At 50.4% G+C, this 15,967-nt stretch overlaps 1 protein-coding gene across 2 annotated transcripts in view; it reads right to left on the bottom strand.

Annotated features, from left to right (window-relative positions):
• Window positions 1-353: 353 nt before the first annotated feature.
• The window catches only part of LDLRAP1 (low density lipoprotein receptor adaptor protein 1), a 29,964-nt gene continuing 14,350 nt past the window's right edge, over window positions 354-15,967 (bottom strand). The window contains exons 5-10 of one of the 2 annotated variants that reach the window (XR_008376924.1): window positions 10,905-10,977; window positions 10,490-10,573; window positions 9,859-9,989; window positions 8,432-8,466; window positions 4,555-6,964; window positions 726-3,354 (exon numbers count right to left, since the gene is read on the bottom strand). Coding sequence is in view for 1 of the 2 variants with exons in the window: in XM_053576433.1 (XP_053432408.1) it covers window positions 6,820-6,964; window positions 8,432-8,466; window positions 9,859-9,989; window positions 10,490-10,573; window positions 10,905-10,977 (468 nt within the window). In the remaining variant the exon portion in view is untranslated. Of the gene's footprint in view, window positions 6,965-8,431; window positions 8,467-9,858; window positions 9,990-10,489; window positions 10,574-10,904; window positions 10,978-15,967 lie in introns of both variants that reach the window. The other variant, XM_053576433.1, reaches the window with a different exon arrangement.

Genomic DNA, 15,967 nt, shown 5'->3' with positions numbered 1-15,967 from the left:
CCAGGTCTCACATGGCTAAGGATTCCTAAGGATGAAATGATACCCTGTTTCCCCGAAAATAAGACATCCTCCGAAAATAAGACCTACTTACAGGAAAGATAAGACATCCCCTGAAAATAAGAGCTAGTGCATCTTTGGGAGCACACCTTAAAATAAGACACTGTCTTATTTTCGGGGAAACAGAGTAGGTAACGTGTGAGCTGTTAGCAGAGCACACAGTGGGGGTGGCAGCGAGGTTCTTCCACCCTTCCCCAACGCCCCCGGCCCCCACCACCAGTATGTCAGGGTAGGGGGCCACCAGCTGGTCTCAGTTCATTCCCATTCCCTTCCACAGGTCCTCTAAGGCTGGATGCCTGCAAACCACTCCTCCTGATGGCCTTGCCACCATACGCCCTAAGGAGCAGCCAGGGCACCCAGTGCCTCCCTCAGCTCTGGCCTTCTCAGACCTTGGGGCCCTTGCAGGTAGCTCCTTTGCACCCTGGCCCTTCCTGGGGTTTTGTGAGCTGGTTCTCTTTATTAAATACTTTCCTCCTTGAAACAGTGGGAGTGGAATGTTTCCTGCCTTGACAATGAATTTTGCAGAGTTTCCTGAGGGCACAACTTGGTGGTGGAAAGGAGTCAGGGCACGCGCCCAGGTGGCATCAGGATGAAGCTGGTAGGACATGACCCTCTCCTCCTTGGCTCTGCCAACTTGGGTGGGTGGGCCTTACCCCTTGAGAGAAACTGATCTTCCCCGCCCACCTCCGTCCTCCCCCGACTCCCAGACAGCCCCCAACAGCAATAATAACCACAATAGTGACAGCGACAGCGTAGGAACTTCTCAGTACCTCACAGACATGCACTCATGTCAGCTCATTTACCCCTCACAACATGCTGTTTGGACAGTGCTGTTAGCCTGTTTTGCAGATGAGAAAACTGAGACATAGGATATGGTATCGTTTACACGTCTAAGTGGCCAATCCAGGACTCAAACCCATCCCAGTTTGCTGTGGCTCCAGGGGCTACGCCTCCAATTACGGCTCTGTGCTCTCTCTTTCAAGCATCTGTGCCAGCAACTTGAGCTGCAGATGAGACTTCGGGGCCATTGAGGGGTAGAATGAAGAGACGGATGATGAGTTGATGCTCATTACGTGCTTGAGAATTCACAAAGGTCCTTTCTTCAGCCTCTCCTTATCATAATCATTTCCACTTCTGTGTAAGCCCTGCAGACCTTCAGCATGTGGCCCCCTTCTGGTAACAGTGGGAGAGATTTCTCTGCACTGGGAGGATAGATGACCAGGTATGGAGTCCGCAGAGAATATGGGACAAATCCCAGCTCCCTCCACTGCCTGAGCATCCTGGAGATGTCCTGTGCCCTCTGCAGGCCTCAGCTCCCAAATGTGAACAGTGTGGGGCTGGAGACCCTTAAGAGGCTCTTCCACACTGACATTCAAGCATTTTGCTTTGAAGACAGTTTGAAAACCAAGATCTTTGGTTGGGGCAGAGGGGTGGACCACACACCATGTTCCACCAAATCAAGCTGAGCTAGGCGTGCCAGCCACCAGTTATGTGGCACAGAGACCCAGAACGCCTAAGCCCAGTGTGCATAGGGGAGCTGGTCCTGCAATAGCTTTGAAAAGCCAGAGTAGACCATGGGCCTGCTGAGGCTTCATTACACCTGCTGGTGCAGGGCTGCCCCTTCTCTCAGCAGGTACTCATGGGAAGCCAGGCTGGTTTCCCTTTTGATGAGCTGACTCATTGATGGCCACCCCATGCCAGGCGCTATGCTGGGCATTGAGGCTATGGGATGAACCAGTCAGGCCTGGCCTCAAAGGGCTCCCAGGCTGACAAAGGCAGTCTCCACCCATCTTGCCCTTCCTTTGAGGCCCAGATGGAATATTTCCTTCCTTAGGAGGCTGCCCTGGTTTCCTCAGCCCAGCTCTGACCTTCTGTGTCCCACTGGCATGCTGCAAACCCAGCCCAAACCCTGGCGCTTTCCAGGGCACCATGAACTACAACCCCTGGGCCATGAGGGGTCAAGGGTAGCTATGACTCAGCTTTGTCCACACAGGCCGGAACTGTTGACTAGCAACAAGGACTTATGAACTAGCCCACATCTATCCTAGCTGGAAGTAAGGCATCAATCTGGTCCCACACTTCTGTGCTGGACACTTAGCTAAGGGTACCCTTGTTGGGTTCAGAAGGTCCTAGGTAAGCAAGGTCATTGTATTCTGCAAATGTTCCAGGTGACCTACAGAGAAGCAGGTCCACTAGGGACGGTGGGGACATACGGCTGTTGAGTCCCACACCTGTCCCTTACCAGCTGTGGGAGGCTGGCAGACCGTGCAACCTCCGAGGGCTTTAGCATCGTTGACTCTAAAATGGGCTTATAACAGAGGTGCAGTCACAGTGCAGCAGCCCAAACTAGCTAACGCCCATACTCGATGCTGCTGGTGTTCCAGAGATGTATGGCCTCCCTCCTGCCCTCTCCAAGGCTGGCATTCACTGTTGTTCCCAGGGAAGACTCCTCACCAAAGCTTAGTCTTACAGGCTGGGCAATGCCACTGGGGGCAAGATAGGTAACATATTAAGACACAGCCCTGCTGGGTCCTAAACTGGACAGTTACAGAAGAGGGGGTTCTGGCCAGTCCAAGACATCAGCCCTGCCTGCCACTCAGCCTGTGGAAGCACCTGCTGGCCAGCAGTTCCTGGTATATTTGGTGGTAGCTGGGCTGCTGGTAAGGGAGGGCACAGCGTGAGCAGCTCAGCTGGGGTTTGCCCTTCAGTTCAGTGAAGTAGAAATACACACTGGAGTCAGGCGGGGTTCAAATCCCAGGTTCACATCTTAAGAGATGTGAGACTTTGGTCAACTTCCTCATCTTCCCAGACCCTCACCCAGTTGCCTTAACTGGAGAATGGGACTAGGACCCCCTTGCAGATGGCTGTAAGGACCAATACGTGTCACTAATGTCAGGTGTAAAGAACCTAATGGGGACAAGGGGTTCTTCTTAAGAAACAAACAAGCCACCTGCTCTAATCCTTATGTGGGACATGGTGGAGGGTGGAAGGCTGGATGAAGCCTAGGCCCCAAGCCAGCACCCCAGACATAGAATGTACCCAGATTCCCTATCCAGGCTTGTCCAGAAGTCCTTGGAGAGGTTTAATTTGGATGGTTATCTCCTGGGAAAGAAGACCCCTACATCCACTCTGTGAAGCTGAAGGTCACATCAAATCTGAAAGACGACTTTGTTCTTCCTGGCTTTATCCTTTATGCATGAAAGAACAGACAGCGGGTGTTCAGGATTCATAATTTGAGACATCCGGAGACCAAAGACATTGGCCAAATTTAAACCGAAAGATGAACTTGTTGGGTGTCTTTTCAGATTATGGGAGAAAGAAAAAAGGAGAGAATTTCTTAGTCATCTATGAATTCACAGGGAGTGTGCCCAGTGGCTGACATCAGAGGGCTCGTCCTCTGAGTTGTGGACACTTAAAACACCACTGTTCAGAAGGGATAAAGAGATAAATGCCCAAGGAACCCCCACAAGCTGCAGCTGAAGGGCTGGCTGGAGGAAGCTAAAGAGAGCAGCCTTTCTGTGAAGGTCACTACACAGATCAAGAGGCGGCCTTGGGCTGCTCAACCAGATGGGGCTAGGAGGCCAGGACACAGGTGAGGGTCTGTGTCTAAGCTGTGCCTTGCCAAATACTACAGCGCACCCGCCTTCCTTGCTGTGCCCTGGTGCCCTCAGCAGTACTAGGAGCTAAAACTACCTGGGTGCAACACGGCCATTATAAGGAGATAGTTAAGAGCACAGCACAGCACAGGCCTCACCATGTAAGAGCTCAGTTAATATAAGCTAGTATTATCAATTTTGACTTTCTTAAATGTATTTGGTCCAAACTGCCTTTTGCCCTAAGAAAACCTCTAAGCCTCCTGAGTATACTACCAACAATGTGATAATGGTCACCTCTGAGTCACACAAACCCAGGGAAGTAGGCCAGGCACATGGCTCACGCCCGTAGTCCTAGCACTCTGGGAGGCCAAGGTGGATATATCCCCTGAGCTCAGGAGTTCGAGAACAACCTGAGCAAGAATGAGACCTCGTCTCTAAAAATACCCAGGTGCTGTGGTGGGTGCCTATAGTCCCAGCTACTTGGGAGGCTGAGGCAAGAAAATCACTTGAGCCCAACAGTTTGAGGTTGCTGTGAGATATGACACCATGGTACTCTACCAAGGCCAGCAAAGTGAGACGGTCTCAAAAAAAAAAAAAAAAAAAACAGGGAAGTAGAAAATGGGGAGACTGTTGTACCCTTTTCATAGATAGGAAAGCCAAGGCTCGAGGGAAGAGGTAACTGACTGATCAAGTGCAACAGAGCCAGAGCTAGACCTTAGGTCTCCAGTTCACCAAAACACTTCTCACCACCACCCCCATCACACTGAAGCCACATATCCTGAGTTCACCTGGGCCCCCCAGAACATTATCCCAGGCCAAGCTCATGTTTGGCACTGAGTAAGTCTGTTAAGTGAATAAATTCTGCGGCTCTATTTGAGAATGTGATGGAAAAGAGACATACCTCCTGTTCCTCCTGGGAAAAAGCCCATGTGAGCACACAACAATCTTGTACACACTTGAGGGGGTTCACAGCCCTCTTCAGTTCCGACACATGGGATCCCTGGTGTGGCCTTGATAAGTCATCCAGAGGTAACCTCATCACACGTATACCCATCTGCTGGTAAAAAGGGGGGCCATTGGGCCTTCAACCTAGGGTCCCTGAGACCATCACCCCCCACTCACCGCGCTGCATCAAGGCACACAGTCTGACTGGGCACTGCTGCTTCCACCACGGAAGGGCAGGAGCCACCAGATGCTGTACTCTTGGCCACCAGGTCACTACATTTAAGTGCTGCTTATATTTCAAAAAGATTATTTATTAGTTTATTCCTCCTTAGAACTTTCTTCATGGCATCACAAGGTAAAGCACAATAGGACTTATCTGCAGATATGCAGGAAACACACAGCTTCCCAACGAGACCAACGCTGCAAGAGACCAACGTTCACACAAACCCAGCCATCTTTCTCAGTATCCCAGCCCCCTTGTGCCTTACGACATGCCCTATGTCATGGGCATATGTCATGCTCTGCACTAGTACCTTACGACAAATACAGCAGCTGAAACCAAGGTCTGGGGTGACAGTGGGGCTGCAGAGCTGGGGTCGGGAAAGAGAGTTACCCTCATACTCTTGATGAAGACCACCAACCCCTCACCCTTGCTCTTTCATCTAATGTGCTCCAATTGAAAAGCTTAGATAAGCTGAGTAAAAGAAATGCTGTGTGTTTATCCTGGGGCCCATGAAACTCTCTTTAACAAGCCAGGTCACTGGGAGGTGCCACTGGGAGGCACCTCAGGATGAAGGAGATGCTGGCATCTTTGCTGAGCTTCAGGATGCCAAGAGCCCCACTTGGTTAGGAAAGGAGGAAAGAGAGAGATTCTAAAGACAGAGTTCTGCTGGTTATGTCCTGACTGGTCACAGTGTCAGGAAAAAGAACAGCGTGATGCTTGCAGAGTTTGATTTTGTTTCACCCTCTGAATTAGCAGACTTCAAACACTTGCATTTTTATGGAAATCAACAGCAAGACAGCTAGCAGGACGCAGAGGCTTATGCCAGTTCTGTGTGGAAAGGCACCAGATGGTTTGTTATGAAACACATTTTGGTCAGAAAATAGCTGAGGTTTTTTGGTTCCTGGGAGGACAACAAAGCTAGAAAAAAAAGGAGGTGTGAGTTGTGAGCGGTGGAGGCAGAGAAAGCAGCTTTGGCATCAGGTCTGGGTTCTACACTTGACTCGGCCCCTTCCACACTTGTGGCCTATTTCCTCGTCTATAGAATGGCCATAAAATACCTCCAAATGAACCTAGGTGAAAGTTTCACACAGCATCCCAAAGTATGAGGGGTGGGGCTCAGAGAACTCACGCACAGACACACGGACAAAACAGAAAAGCAGGCAGGATCTGCAGGAGGGGGAGAAGGAAGGGATGGGGACATGAATGGAGGCCAGTCGCAGAGAGTGTCCCCATGGTCGCAGTCAGACTCTGGGAGTTGGGGGCAGTTTCACTGGTTCCAAGCACTGATGGGGACCATCCACAGGGACTGTGGGCCCTTCCAGCAAGGGCAGAGAGAAAGCTCTAGTCAATGCAGCGCCTGCAAGGAGCCCTCCAGGGGCCACGCCTGCTGTGTGTGCTCTAAAGTGCCAAACAGTGTGCTGCCTTTGGTCAGGAGCTGCCCCTCTGTCTCTGAGGGCCTCAGGGTCCAGGGGCTCAAGCCCAGGCCTGCTGGGCCTTGAGAAAGGTGAGCTTGAGGACACAATCCTCTCCTGAGGCTGTGGGTGTCCTCTGCTCAAAAGATGACAGAAATCTGACTGCTTTCAGCCAGGAGCAGGGATGCCTCTGTGGAAATCAGGTCCTTAGAAAAGGGACAAGAAATGCTTTGGTCACCATCCTGACACCCACAGTCAGAGCAAGCTTGCTTGAGAAGAGTGAAGAGGAGCCGGTTACAGCACTGCACACGTCACACAGCAGGAGTCATGCCTGACGTAACTGGCTTCTGAGCACAAACCAGAAGTCACTGAATAAATATTCAAGGCATCTTTCAGTTCTTAGAAAAATAGCAGGGATTAAAAAAAAATCTCTTTCCCATGCTTGACTGGCTGCAGCTTTGATCTGTAGGCTGATGGTGCCTCAGCCCAGAGAAGTGGCTGGCAGGTCCTGGGGCTGGCTCCCTGGCTGCAGATGGTTTGGTCCATCACGTGTCAAGGTTGGCTGTGTCCTGCTGGGCCCATGCCCTCAGAAGCTGAAGAGGTCATCCTGCTCTGTCAGGCTGCTGTCAGGTTTGTCCCAGTCAACAGGCGAGAGACACTGGGCATAATGAATGTCCTGCGCTGTCAGTCCAGTGTCTAGGACCTGAGGGTTCGTCCGCGACTGGGCGAGCCTAGAAGGCAGAGCTATGTGAGCCCAGACTGGGCAAGGGCTGGCAGGGCCTGTGAAGCCAGTCCAGCCTGGCCAGCTCCAGGGTCAGATTGGGAGGGCATGACAGGAAGAGGGCAGGACACAGGACCTGAGAACAAAGTCCCAGGTGCTGAGGAAGCCTCAGACCAAAGCACTTGCCCTGGAGGCACTCGGAAGTGTGAGGCAGGCATGCTCTCATCTCACAGAGGCCAGAGCATCCACACCTGGGCTCTGTCAGGAAGTGCCCAGGAAAGAGAAAGCACAGTGATGGCGCAGGGCATGGCGGGTAGAGCCATGGTGGAGAGGGGAGGACTGCATAGCTGAGAGGCAACCCTAGTTGTGACTGGGTTGACACCAGGCTGTCCAAACAATAGATTTGAAAAGGGAGACAACCTGAATGTCCAAAACAATAAGGGATAGTTAAGTAAATGAAAGCCCTGTCTTTAAGAGATTGTTATGCAGTTGATGAAAGAGGTGTTTACAGGAAGCTTTTAACAGCCTAGAAGGATGCTTCTGACACATGGATGTTAAATGAAAAATCAGGATCCCAAAATGCAAATATGATGTGCTGATCAATGCCAAATAATGTATAGATTAGCATGAATTAAGACCAAAAGTCTGGGCTGTGGGATTATGGAATGGTGCTGTTTTCTGTCTAATGCTTTGCTGATTTTCAAAATTGTTCATTAACAGTACATGAAACTTGAATAATCTGACAATAGTAAATGGAAGATTTTCCTCAAATGGGGTTATAGTCAGCCAGAGAAGCTGGGAAGGTAGTAAAAAGAATGTCTCTGCCTCCCTGGTGGGGCCACGTGTGATGCCCCCATCCCAGGTTATATCACGGAGTCTCCACCAGGCTCTGGAGGGTAGTGTCTGTGGAGAGGGGGCAAGAGGCGGAGGCCCCAAGAAAAGCCTCTGAAGTGAGAGGATTGCAGGGGGTTGTGAATGGTTCTGAAAGAAAGCTTAGAATCCTGAACTGCCTAGGCCTCTCCTCAGCCAGAAACTTCCCAGTGGCATGTCCCCATGGCTATAGGGGTGGCACGGGGGTGCGGGGAATATGGGGGAAATGGCACCACCCCCACATTTCCCTCTGGGTAACACTCCGTGGGCTTAATTAAGCATTGCCTGCCCCTTTTTTAAAAAAAATACGAAACTCTGGAAGGAACGAAGCCAGCAAAAAAGCCCATTTGTGAAGGCTGTACTGGGTGTAGGAAGAGGGAATCAGCCTGAGCTGCAGTGTGCTTAGTTCAGCCCAGACTGTGGCTGAGCAGCCACCAGGAACAGTTCTGATTCACCAGCCAGCGCTTAACAGGCCTGTCCAACCCAAGAGAGGGAGCTCCCTGCCCCTGGAGGCACTTGAGTAGAGGGATGGGAACTCTTCTCTGGGGGAGGGAGGGGAAGGCAGAGCCAGCCCACATCCTAGCACGAGGAACCCAGCTACCTTTACCTGGAAAATGCTTCATCAAGGCCGTCATCCAGCTCCTGGGGGAAAACAAAGAGATGTGAACTCTGAACAGGGGAGCCATGCTTACAACGGGGGTGTTTGTCCCAGCCCTGGGTAAGCTACAGGATTCAGGATACAAGTACAGGGTGGGGGGCTAGAGGAACAGGTTTGGGCAGCCTTCCCGCCTGGCTGCTGCCACCAGCATCCCAGCCCATGGATGCACAGCTGGGCATGTGAGGCATGAGAAAGGGCATATCCCAGAGTGTCTGAAGACATGGGTGGGTTCAATTCTACTCTGCCACTACCGGCCCATGACACCTTGAGCAACTCACTGCTCCTGGTTGAAAATCAGTTTTTCCTTCCATAAAATCAAGGGATTGGATTAGATGATTTCTTTTGTTTTCAAATTGCAAAATGAAGAGAGTCAGGAAGGAGGTTTTCTTGCCTTCATCCACTTCCAAAAGCCAAGCCAAAATTCCAAGCTCATGAGGGATAACTAACTGATGGTAGGAATCCCACAGCTTCAGTGGGAAAAGGATGGGCAGGTGGCAAGGGCAGTTCTCAGACTATAGAGAACAGGCTTGAGGGACATATGGGGAGCCCACAAAAGCTAGAGAGACAAGTTTTCCAAGTCCTTCCATGTCCCAGATTTTTAATAATTAAAGAAATTATTATTAAAGGGCAAGTTAACATACAACTTTATGGTGGACTCTAGGCCAGAAAAAGTACATTGGATAAGGATAAGTGGAGAAATGCAAATAAACTCTATAGATTACACAACAGTGTGGTATCCCTGTTAATTCCTGATTTAATCACTGTAACATGGTTATGCAAGATGTTAACATTTGGGGAATCTGGATGAAGGGCAAAAATGAATTCTTTGTACTATTTTTGTAAATTGTTTGAAATTATTTCCAAATGAAAAATTAAATTAAAAAATTTCAAGGTCTTCTGAGACAGTCTGTGGGCAGTGGTCACTGTCCTCACTGAGGGCATGAAAAAGCTGAGATGGACAGGTCAGGGGGTTTGTCCTGAGTCAGAGAGTGAGTCAGGGGCCAAGTTGGTGACTGCCCAAGTCTCTGGCTCCTCATTCAGATGGCTAAGGGGGAGGTGTCAGCAGCAAGCCCTGCCATGCTCAGAACAAGGGTGCCTTTGGTTGGTGTGGTGGTAGGCAGAGCCATGCATGCTCAGGCCAAGAGGCCAGGCATTGTGAGCAGACAGCTGTGCTGGGAGCCAGGTCTATTTAGGATGCAGCCCTGGGTTCAAAGGGGACATTGTTCATCCCCTATCCTGGGCCTGGGCACTACCCAGCTGGGTCTGGTCCTCCCAGAGTCAGGGTTTCCAGGGCCTGGCCTCTGAAGCAGCCTCAGACTCATTCAGAGAGCAGGCACTGATCTCTGTGCAGGTCTCCAGGCCACATGCCCACTCACCCAGACAACACTGCTGCTGCTCAACGCTTGAGGCCGAGGTGCCTCATCCATGTTAGTGGTGTTAGCGCTGACTGTGGACAGTGGGGCCTTGGCTGTCTCTTCCAAGTCCAGCAGGTTTCCAGTGGCGACCACTATGAGGGGATTGAATAGGTGTGTCAATGGATGAGCCACTCCCTCTTTCCTGGCCCTATGCTGGAGCCTCCTGCCCAGGACTCCCACCATGGACGTGGCCTCACCCTGGCCTCTCCCTCCTGGCAGCTACACAGCTGCACACAGGTGAAAGCCTGTCCCTTACTAATGGTTTAGAGTGCAACTTTTACATCCACAATAGCTGCTAAATTTTTAAAGAGAATATACACAATAGGACTTAAAGTGTACGGGGATATACACATATATTTATATATTTGCATAGAGACGTATCTGAAACAATATGCACCAAAACAAATATTTTTTTCCCTTTATCTCCATTTTCTAATGTATCTATAACGAACAAGTATTATTTATTTAACAGAACAAACAAAAAAAAGCCAAGAGTCTTCCCCAGCCCAGGCAGGAGCAGGGGCCCTCTGGATAAAACGCAGACCCAATGCCATGCAGCTGAATCTAGCCACATCCTTTGCCCAAGACTCACGGCTCTTCAATGAGGGGGTGCTGTCACGGCAGGCCCCCAGGACGTCCCCGCCCTCTTGGCTGGCTTTCTCCCTCTTCTCCTTCTCTGTGGGAACAAAGCACAGCATGTGGGACCTTAGACCCAGCACTCTGTGCCCAGCAATCACTTGGCAGGCTGTGGCCAATCTCAGGTGGTAGTCTTAGGTCTCCAGCAAGGAGGAAAGAAACCTTGCAGATGTCATTTAATCCTCACGAGCACCCTGAGGGAGGTAGATGGCTATTCCCATTTATCAGATGAGAAAACTGAGACTCAGAGAGGTAAAGCAATCCATTCAAAGTCATAAGCCAGGTAGGTAATTAAAGCTGGGAATTGGTCTAGGCCTTTATCTGCCTCTCTACTTCCTGCTCCACCCACAATGTCAATGAAAAAGACTCACCTTCCTTGGACACCTGCCAAAACTCAAAGGCGACTTTGAAGGCCTGGGCTACGGTAAGGGTGACAGCCTGTGCCTGAAAACAGGAAGTGGGGGTGGGGAGGAGTGTAGTGTCAGCCAGGGCAGAGCAAATCTGAACTGGAGGGCTGGGGATTCCAGGCCAGGCCCCCAGCTCCCTCCCTGCAGCTTCTTGAGGCTCTGTCCCAGGCTCTGGAATGCGTACTGGCCAAAGGTGGGGTCCTGGCCCCTCCAAGGTCCCCAAAGGGAGGGGTATAGTAAGAGTCCTATCTTCACTACCTCCTATAGCCCTGCCAAAGTTCCCACTCTCATTCTAGTGTCTCACCTTTACAATGGATGTTCACCCCTGTTTTTTTCCTTTCCCTTTGGGCTTCCCTAAATTCAATGAATTGTGAGGTTTACTTTCCAAGAAGCCTGCCATAATTACCTGAGGACTTCATATACTAACTTAGTCCTTGGAACTGGATAACAGAAAAGCCAGAGTTGGAAGGACCTAGCCACTTGCCCTGCAGGAGCCAGAGAGAGATGAAGGGCAGGCTCTGGTTAGAACTATGCTGGTTAGAGGGGTTTATAATCAGATCCCAAAAGGGAGCAGGAAGCTTATTCCTGGCAGGAGCAAGATGTCAATGAATGCCAGGGGACCAAAGCCATTGAGTGCCATAACCCACCTGTAAGGAAGGGCCACACCTTAGCCTTTCGCAACTGGGGACTTCCCATCCACTCCTTCAATCCCAATTCAGTTATCACTTCTCTCCTGTCACCATCCCTGGGTTCCTCTAGCCCTATCCACCTTCCTCTGGCATCACACATATGAAAGTATCACTAACTCACATGTCTTTGCCCTCCCAAAATACAAGAATCAGTCTGAACACCCCTGCCTCCTGACCCCATAGGTGGCAACAAAGCTAGTGAACTGCATTTGTCCAAGAGGCAGTCCTCTGAGGCCTCATTCCAGTCAGGACCCATGCCCAGTCAATATCCTCTCTCAGTGATCTCAGTGTAGGGTTAACAGCTCAGCTTCTGGGGATGGACATCCCCAAAGCTCGAAGCTGTCACCGGAAACATCTAGCTTCCTTCTGAAAGCCCTGGCCCAGAGAAGAAAGCACCAGCCTCTTTCTTTCAAGTACACAACAAGTTCAGGCTAACCACCCTCAGCCCCACTCCTTTCCCTCTACCAGACAACTCAATTTAATTGAGAAATGAATCCATGGCCATTGCCTTTAAAACTCTTTAAAAAATATTTAAAATTCCTAAACAAGCTGACAGATCTGTGCAAATTAAACTTCACAAAGTATAAAATCTCATTTGAATGTCTCCATCATTTACATTTTTGATGGAAGTACAAGCACTTTATGGCAAAACTTAAATATGGTAATTAAGTATGAAACTCTTCACAGCTGTTTACAATTTAAGCTGTCACGTCTGAATCAAGTTTAATAGACCCAGTTACCATTGAGAATTGACCATGAACTAAAAATATGGGCTAATTATCAACCCAAGTCAGATCACTATACACTAAAGAAAAGGCTGGTCACCCAGTATGGCAGGGACATGGAAACACCATTATTTTTGGCTGCAGGAAATCGGGGGACACAGCTGAAATGGTGGGTGAGCTGAAATTTAGACTGTTTTTGTACAAATGTGCTTATTCATTTGCATACATCCCCACCTTTTTGCCCTGAAGTCCCAAGTTGTTAAGTTAAACCAAACAGAATTCAAGATGCCCATGTGTGCAGACAGCTGCAAGCCCAGGCTGAGCAGAGACTAGCAGGGGGTGGGGCCCTGCATCCTGGGGCAGCTGCAGGGATCCGGCACCAGCATGACATGGAAGGACTGCTCAGGCTTGCCTGCCGAGAAGCTCCTTCCTCCACTCCTGGGGCTGGGTGCCCACCTCTCCTGAGTGCCTGTGGCCTGTGGGTTTATCTTGCTACCCTATCTTGTTCCTGGCTGTTAACCCCTCAAAGGGGGTCAGGAACTCAGACTAAGCCAGGCCACATGCCTCCTAGTAGCCCTGCTGCCCCAGAAGTATAAATCCTTGCACAAGATTACTCCAGGAATGCCAACAGCCATGTGGGAAAACAGCCTGGCCTGCTCAGCCCTGGGAAGAAATGGGGTGTCACTTTGCTTCCTATGAGTTCAGGCCCAGCACCCACACTGGAACCATGAGCTCTTACCTTTCACTTCAGAGTCCAGAGGCCTCCTGGGTGGGGAGACAGAAACCTTTCTTTGCAGAAAATCTTTTCTTTCTTTCTTTCTTTTTTTTGAGACAGAGTCTTATTATGTAGCCCTCAGTAGAGTGTCATGGCATCACAGCTCACAGTAACCTCAAACTCTTGGACTGATGTGATTCTCTTGCCTCAGCCTCCCAAGTAGCTGGGACTACAGTTGGCTGCAACAATGCCTGGCTATTTTTTTGTTGTAGTTGCCATTGTTGTTTGGCAGTCCCGGGCTGGGTTCAAACCTGCCAGCTCTGGTGTATGTGGCTGGTGCCCTAGTTGCTGAGCCACAGGTGCTGAGCCTCTTTGTAGAAAATCTTGGGCGGCATCTGTGGCTCAAGGAGTATAGGGTGCCGGTCCCATATGTCGGAGGTGGCGGGTTCAAACCCAGCCCTGGCCAAAAAAAGAAAAAAAAAAAAGAAAATCTTATCCTGGCTGGGCCCACAGGACCAGGAAAGGGAAGCCTGGGTGGCAGTGCTGCGTCGGGGCTGAGCTGAATTGGGGGTGACCCAGAAAGGAGTCCCTGCTCCCCCAACCCTAGGAGGGTCATAAGCTTTTTGCTCACTCTGGTGGCCCAGCAAGAAAGATTGGGGATGTGGAGGCTCTGGGGGCCTTGTCAATCAACATCCCATTTCAAGGCCCCTGCTGGCTGACTCTGTCTTGCCACTCACCCCAGGTACCAGTGATGAGTCCCCAACCCCAATGTGGCATTTCTTATTGTCCTTCTGTGCCTATGCTGGCATGCACTCACCTCTCACCATCCTAACCCTGCTTTCTCTTGGCGTGACAAACCCCTACTCACAACTCAGCCTTCCAGGCCCCTTTCAAGACATCTCTCTGGGAAGTCTTGGTGACCTCCAGTGAGATTTAGTAGCCCCCACTTTAGAACCAAGCCCCTGTATTCCAGCTACTGAAGCAGGGCTCTTCTGTATGTATACTGCACATATCTTCATGTCTCCCCAGAGCTCGATCCAGGGCTTTAGCCCCAGGATGGGCAGCATTAAACATCTGTGGAGGTAGCTGCCAGCAGGAACAGAGCCTATGCACCCATTTCATCTTCTACCTCCCCTGAGAACACTTCTACTAAGTCCCGAGAATCTAGGATTTCCAAACACAGCCAGGCCACAAGGCCTTCAACATGCTGCCAGCTTGAGCTAAGGCCTTGGGAAACATGATGCATTCATACCATATGGGGCTAGGCTGTCTCTTGGACAGGGCTCCCCAGGGGCCCCTGCAGAGGGAGGCCAGGTGACACAGGGAGGAAGAGAAGGAGAAAGAAGTGTTTGGGTAACTAGCAGGAGCCCTTCCTGCTGCACAATCAGGGTTCTGCTATCCGTGGCCAAGCAGTGGGACAGTTGTTTTCTCTGGTAACTAACTTCTTGGCCTAGGCGTATGCTGATTTCATTCAAGCCTGTCTAATGTTCTCTGGCCCCAGGTGAGGCCTCCCTTGGAAACCCTTGGCCAGTACCCTCTTTCTCTTACTCTCAGGCTCCTACACCACAGGAGGCCTCTGTCTCTTGGAACACTCCTCCCAGCCAGGGCCCACACAGCACCAACGACTATGGGCCAGCTGTCTCTGCCCAGTACTGGTACTGATCAGTGGGGAGGAAGACATGAACAATGGGGACACAATGAGTTTGTATTTTTAAGTCTATGTGGCCTCATAAAAGACAAAGCCTAGCATAGCAGTCTGTAGGAACAAGGCTGTCACGGGAGATGCCACAGCAGCTCAGGGCTCCGGGCACCATGAGTGAGTGGCCTGGAGACACTGACTCTATAGAAAAGAAACAAGGTATACGAAAGATACTGGGGCCTTTCAGAATAATCCTGGAAGTCACGAAGGTGACTTCCTCATTCTGCTGATAGACAAGAAGCCCAGAGGAGGCCAGGCTCTTATCCTGGGTCACACAGCTCATCAGTCTGTCTCCTCCTGCACTGCCTCTCTGTGATACCTGTGTTGGGTTGAATCACACACCCCCAGGAGGTCCACATTCTAATCCCCAGGACTGGGGAATGCTACCTTACATAGCAAAAGGGCTTTGCAGATGTGATTAAGTCAAGAATCTGGAGATGGGGATTATCCCGGATTAACCAGTGGGTCCAAATGTCTATCACAAGGGGCTTTGACAGGGAGCAGGAGAGTTAGAGATAGTAATGTGAGGACAGAAGTGAGAGGGAGACTGGAAGACATGAACCAAGGAATGCAAGTGGGCTCTTGAAGGTAGAAATGGATTCTTCCCAAAGCCTCCAGAACAAAATACAATCCTGCTGGCCCCCTTTAGACTCTCAACCTCCAGTACCATAAACTGTAAGACTGTTTTAAAACCACAAAGTCTGTAGTCATTTGTTATAACAGTAATAGGAAATGTATACAGTATCTAAAGTGTGCCCTAATGGGGAGCAGGGAGCCTGGGGGGCCACAAAGTCTGCGATGTCCTTGATGTGCCCTTTGATGATGGGGAGGGGAGAAGATGGTGTCTTTTTGGCTCTAAGGGCCTTAGGACATGGGGACGGGGCTCTGCCTCCCACACCAGGCAGGCCCCTAAAAGTAGGGGCTCTATTCATCCAATAGTCAATGAATGGATGTCAGGAACCACTTTACAGGGAGGACACTCCAATCCTAGCAGCTTCAGAAACGAAAGCTATAATGACAAAGTTGACCCACTCTAGCTCTTTGCTCCAAAATCAAAACAAATGCCTAGAGACCAGTAAGGTTCCCACTCATTCCAGCTAGATGTGGTAAAGGTGTAGCCTGGAAATGGGACAGGAGCTCTTGGCTCCTCAGTCACACCTGGAGGGAAAGAAATGTGGGCTTAAACCTTCACTCTGCCT

Source organism: Nycticebus coucang, chromosome 22, assembly GCF_027406575.1.
Source record: "Nycticebus coucang isolate mNycCou1 chromosome 22, mNycCou1.pri, whole genome shotgun sequence".
NCBI classification, from domain to species: domain Eukaryota; kingdom Metazoa; phylum Chordata; class Mammalia; order Primates; family Lorisidae; genus Nycticebus; species Nycticebus coucang.
This window is presented reverse-complemented; position numbering and strand designations above follow the sequence as displayed.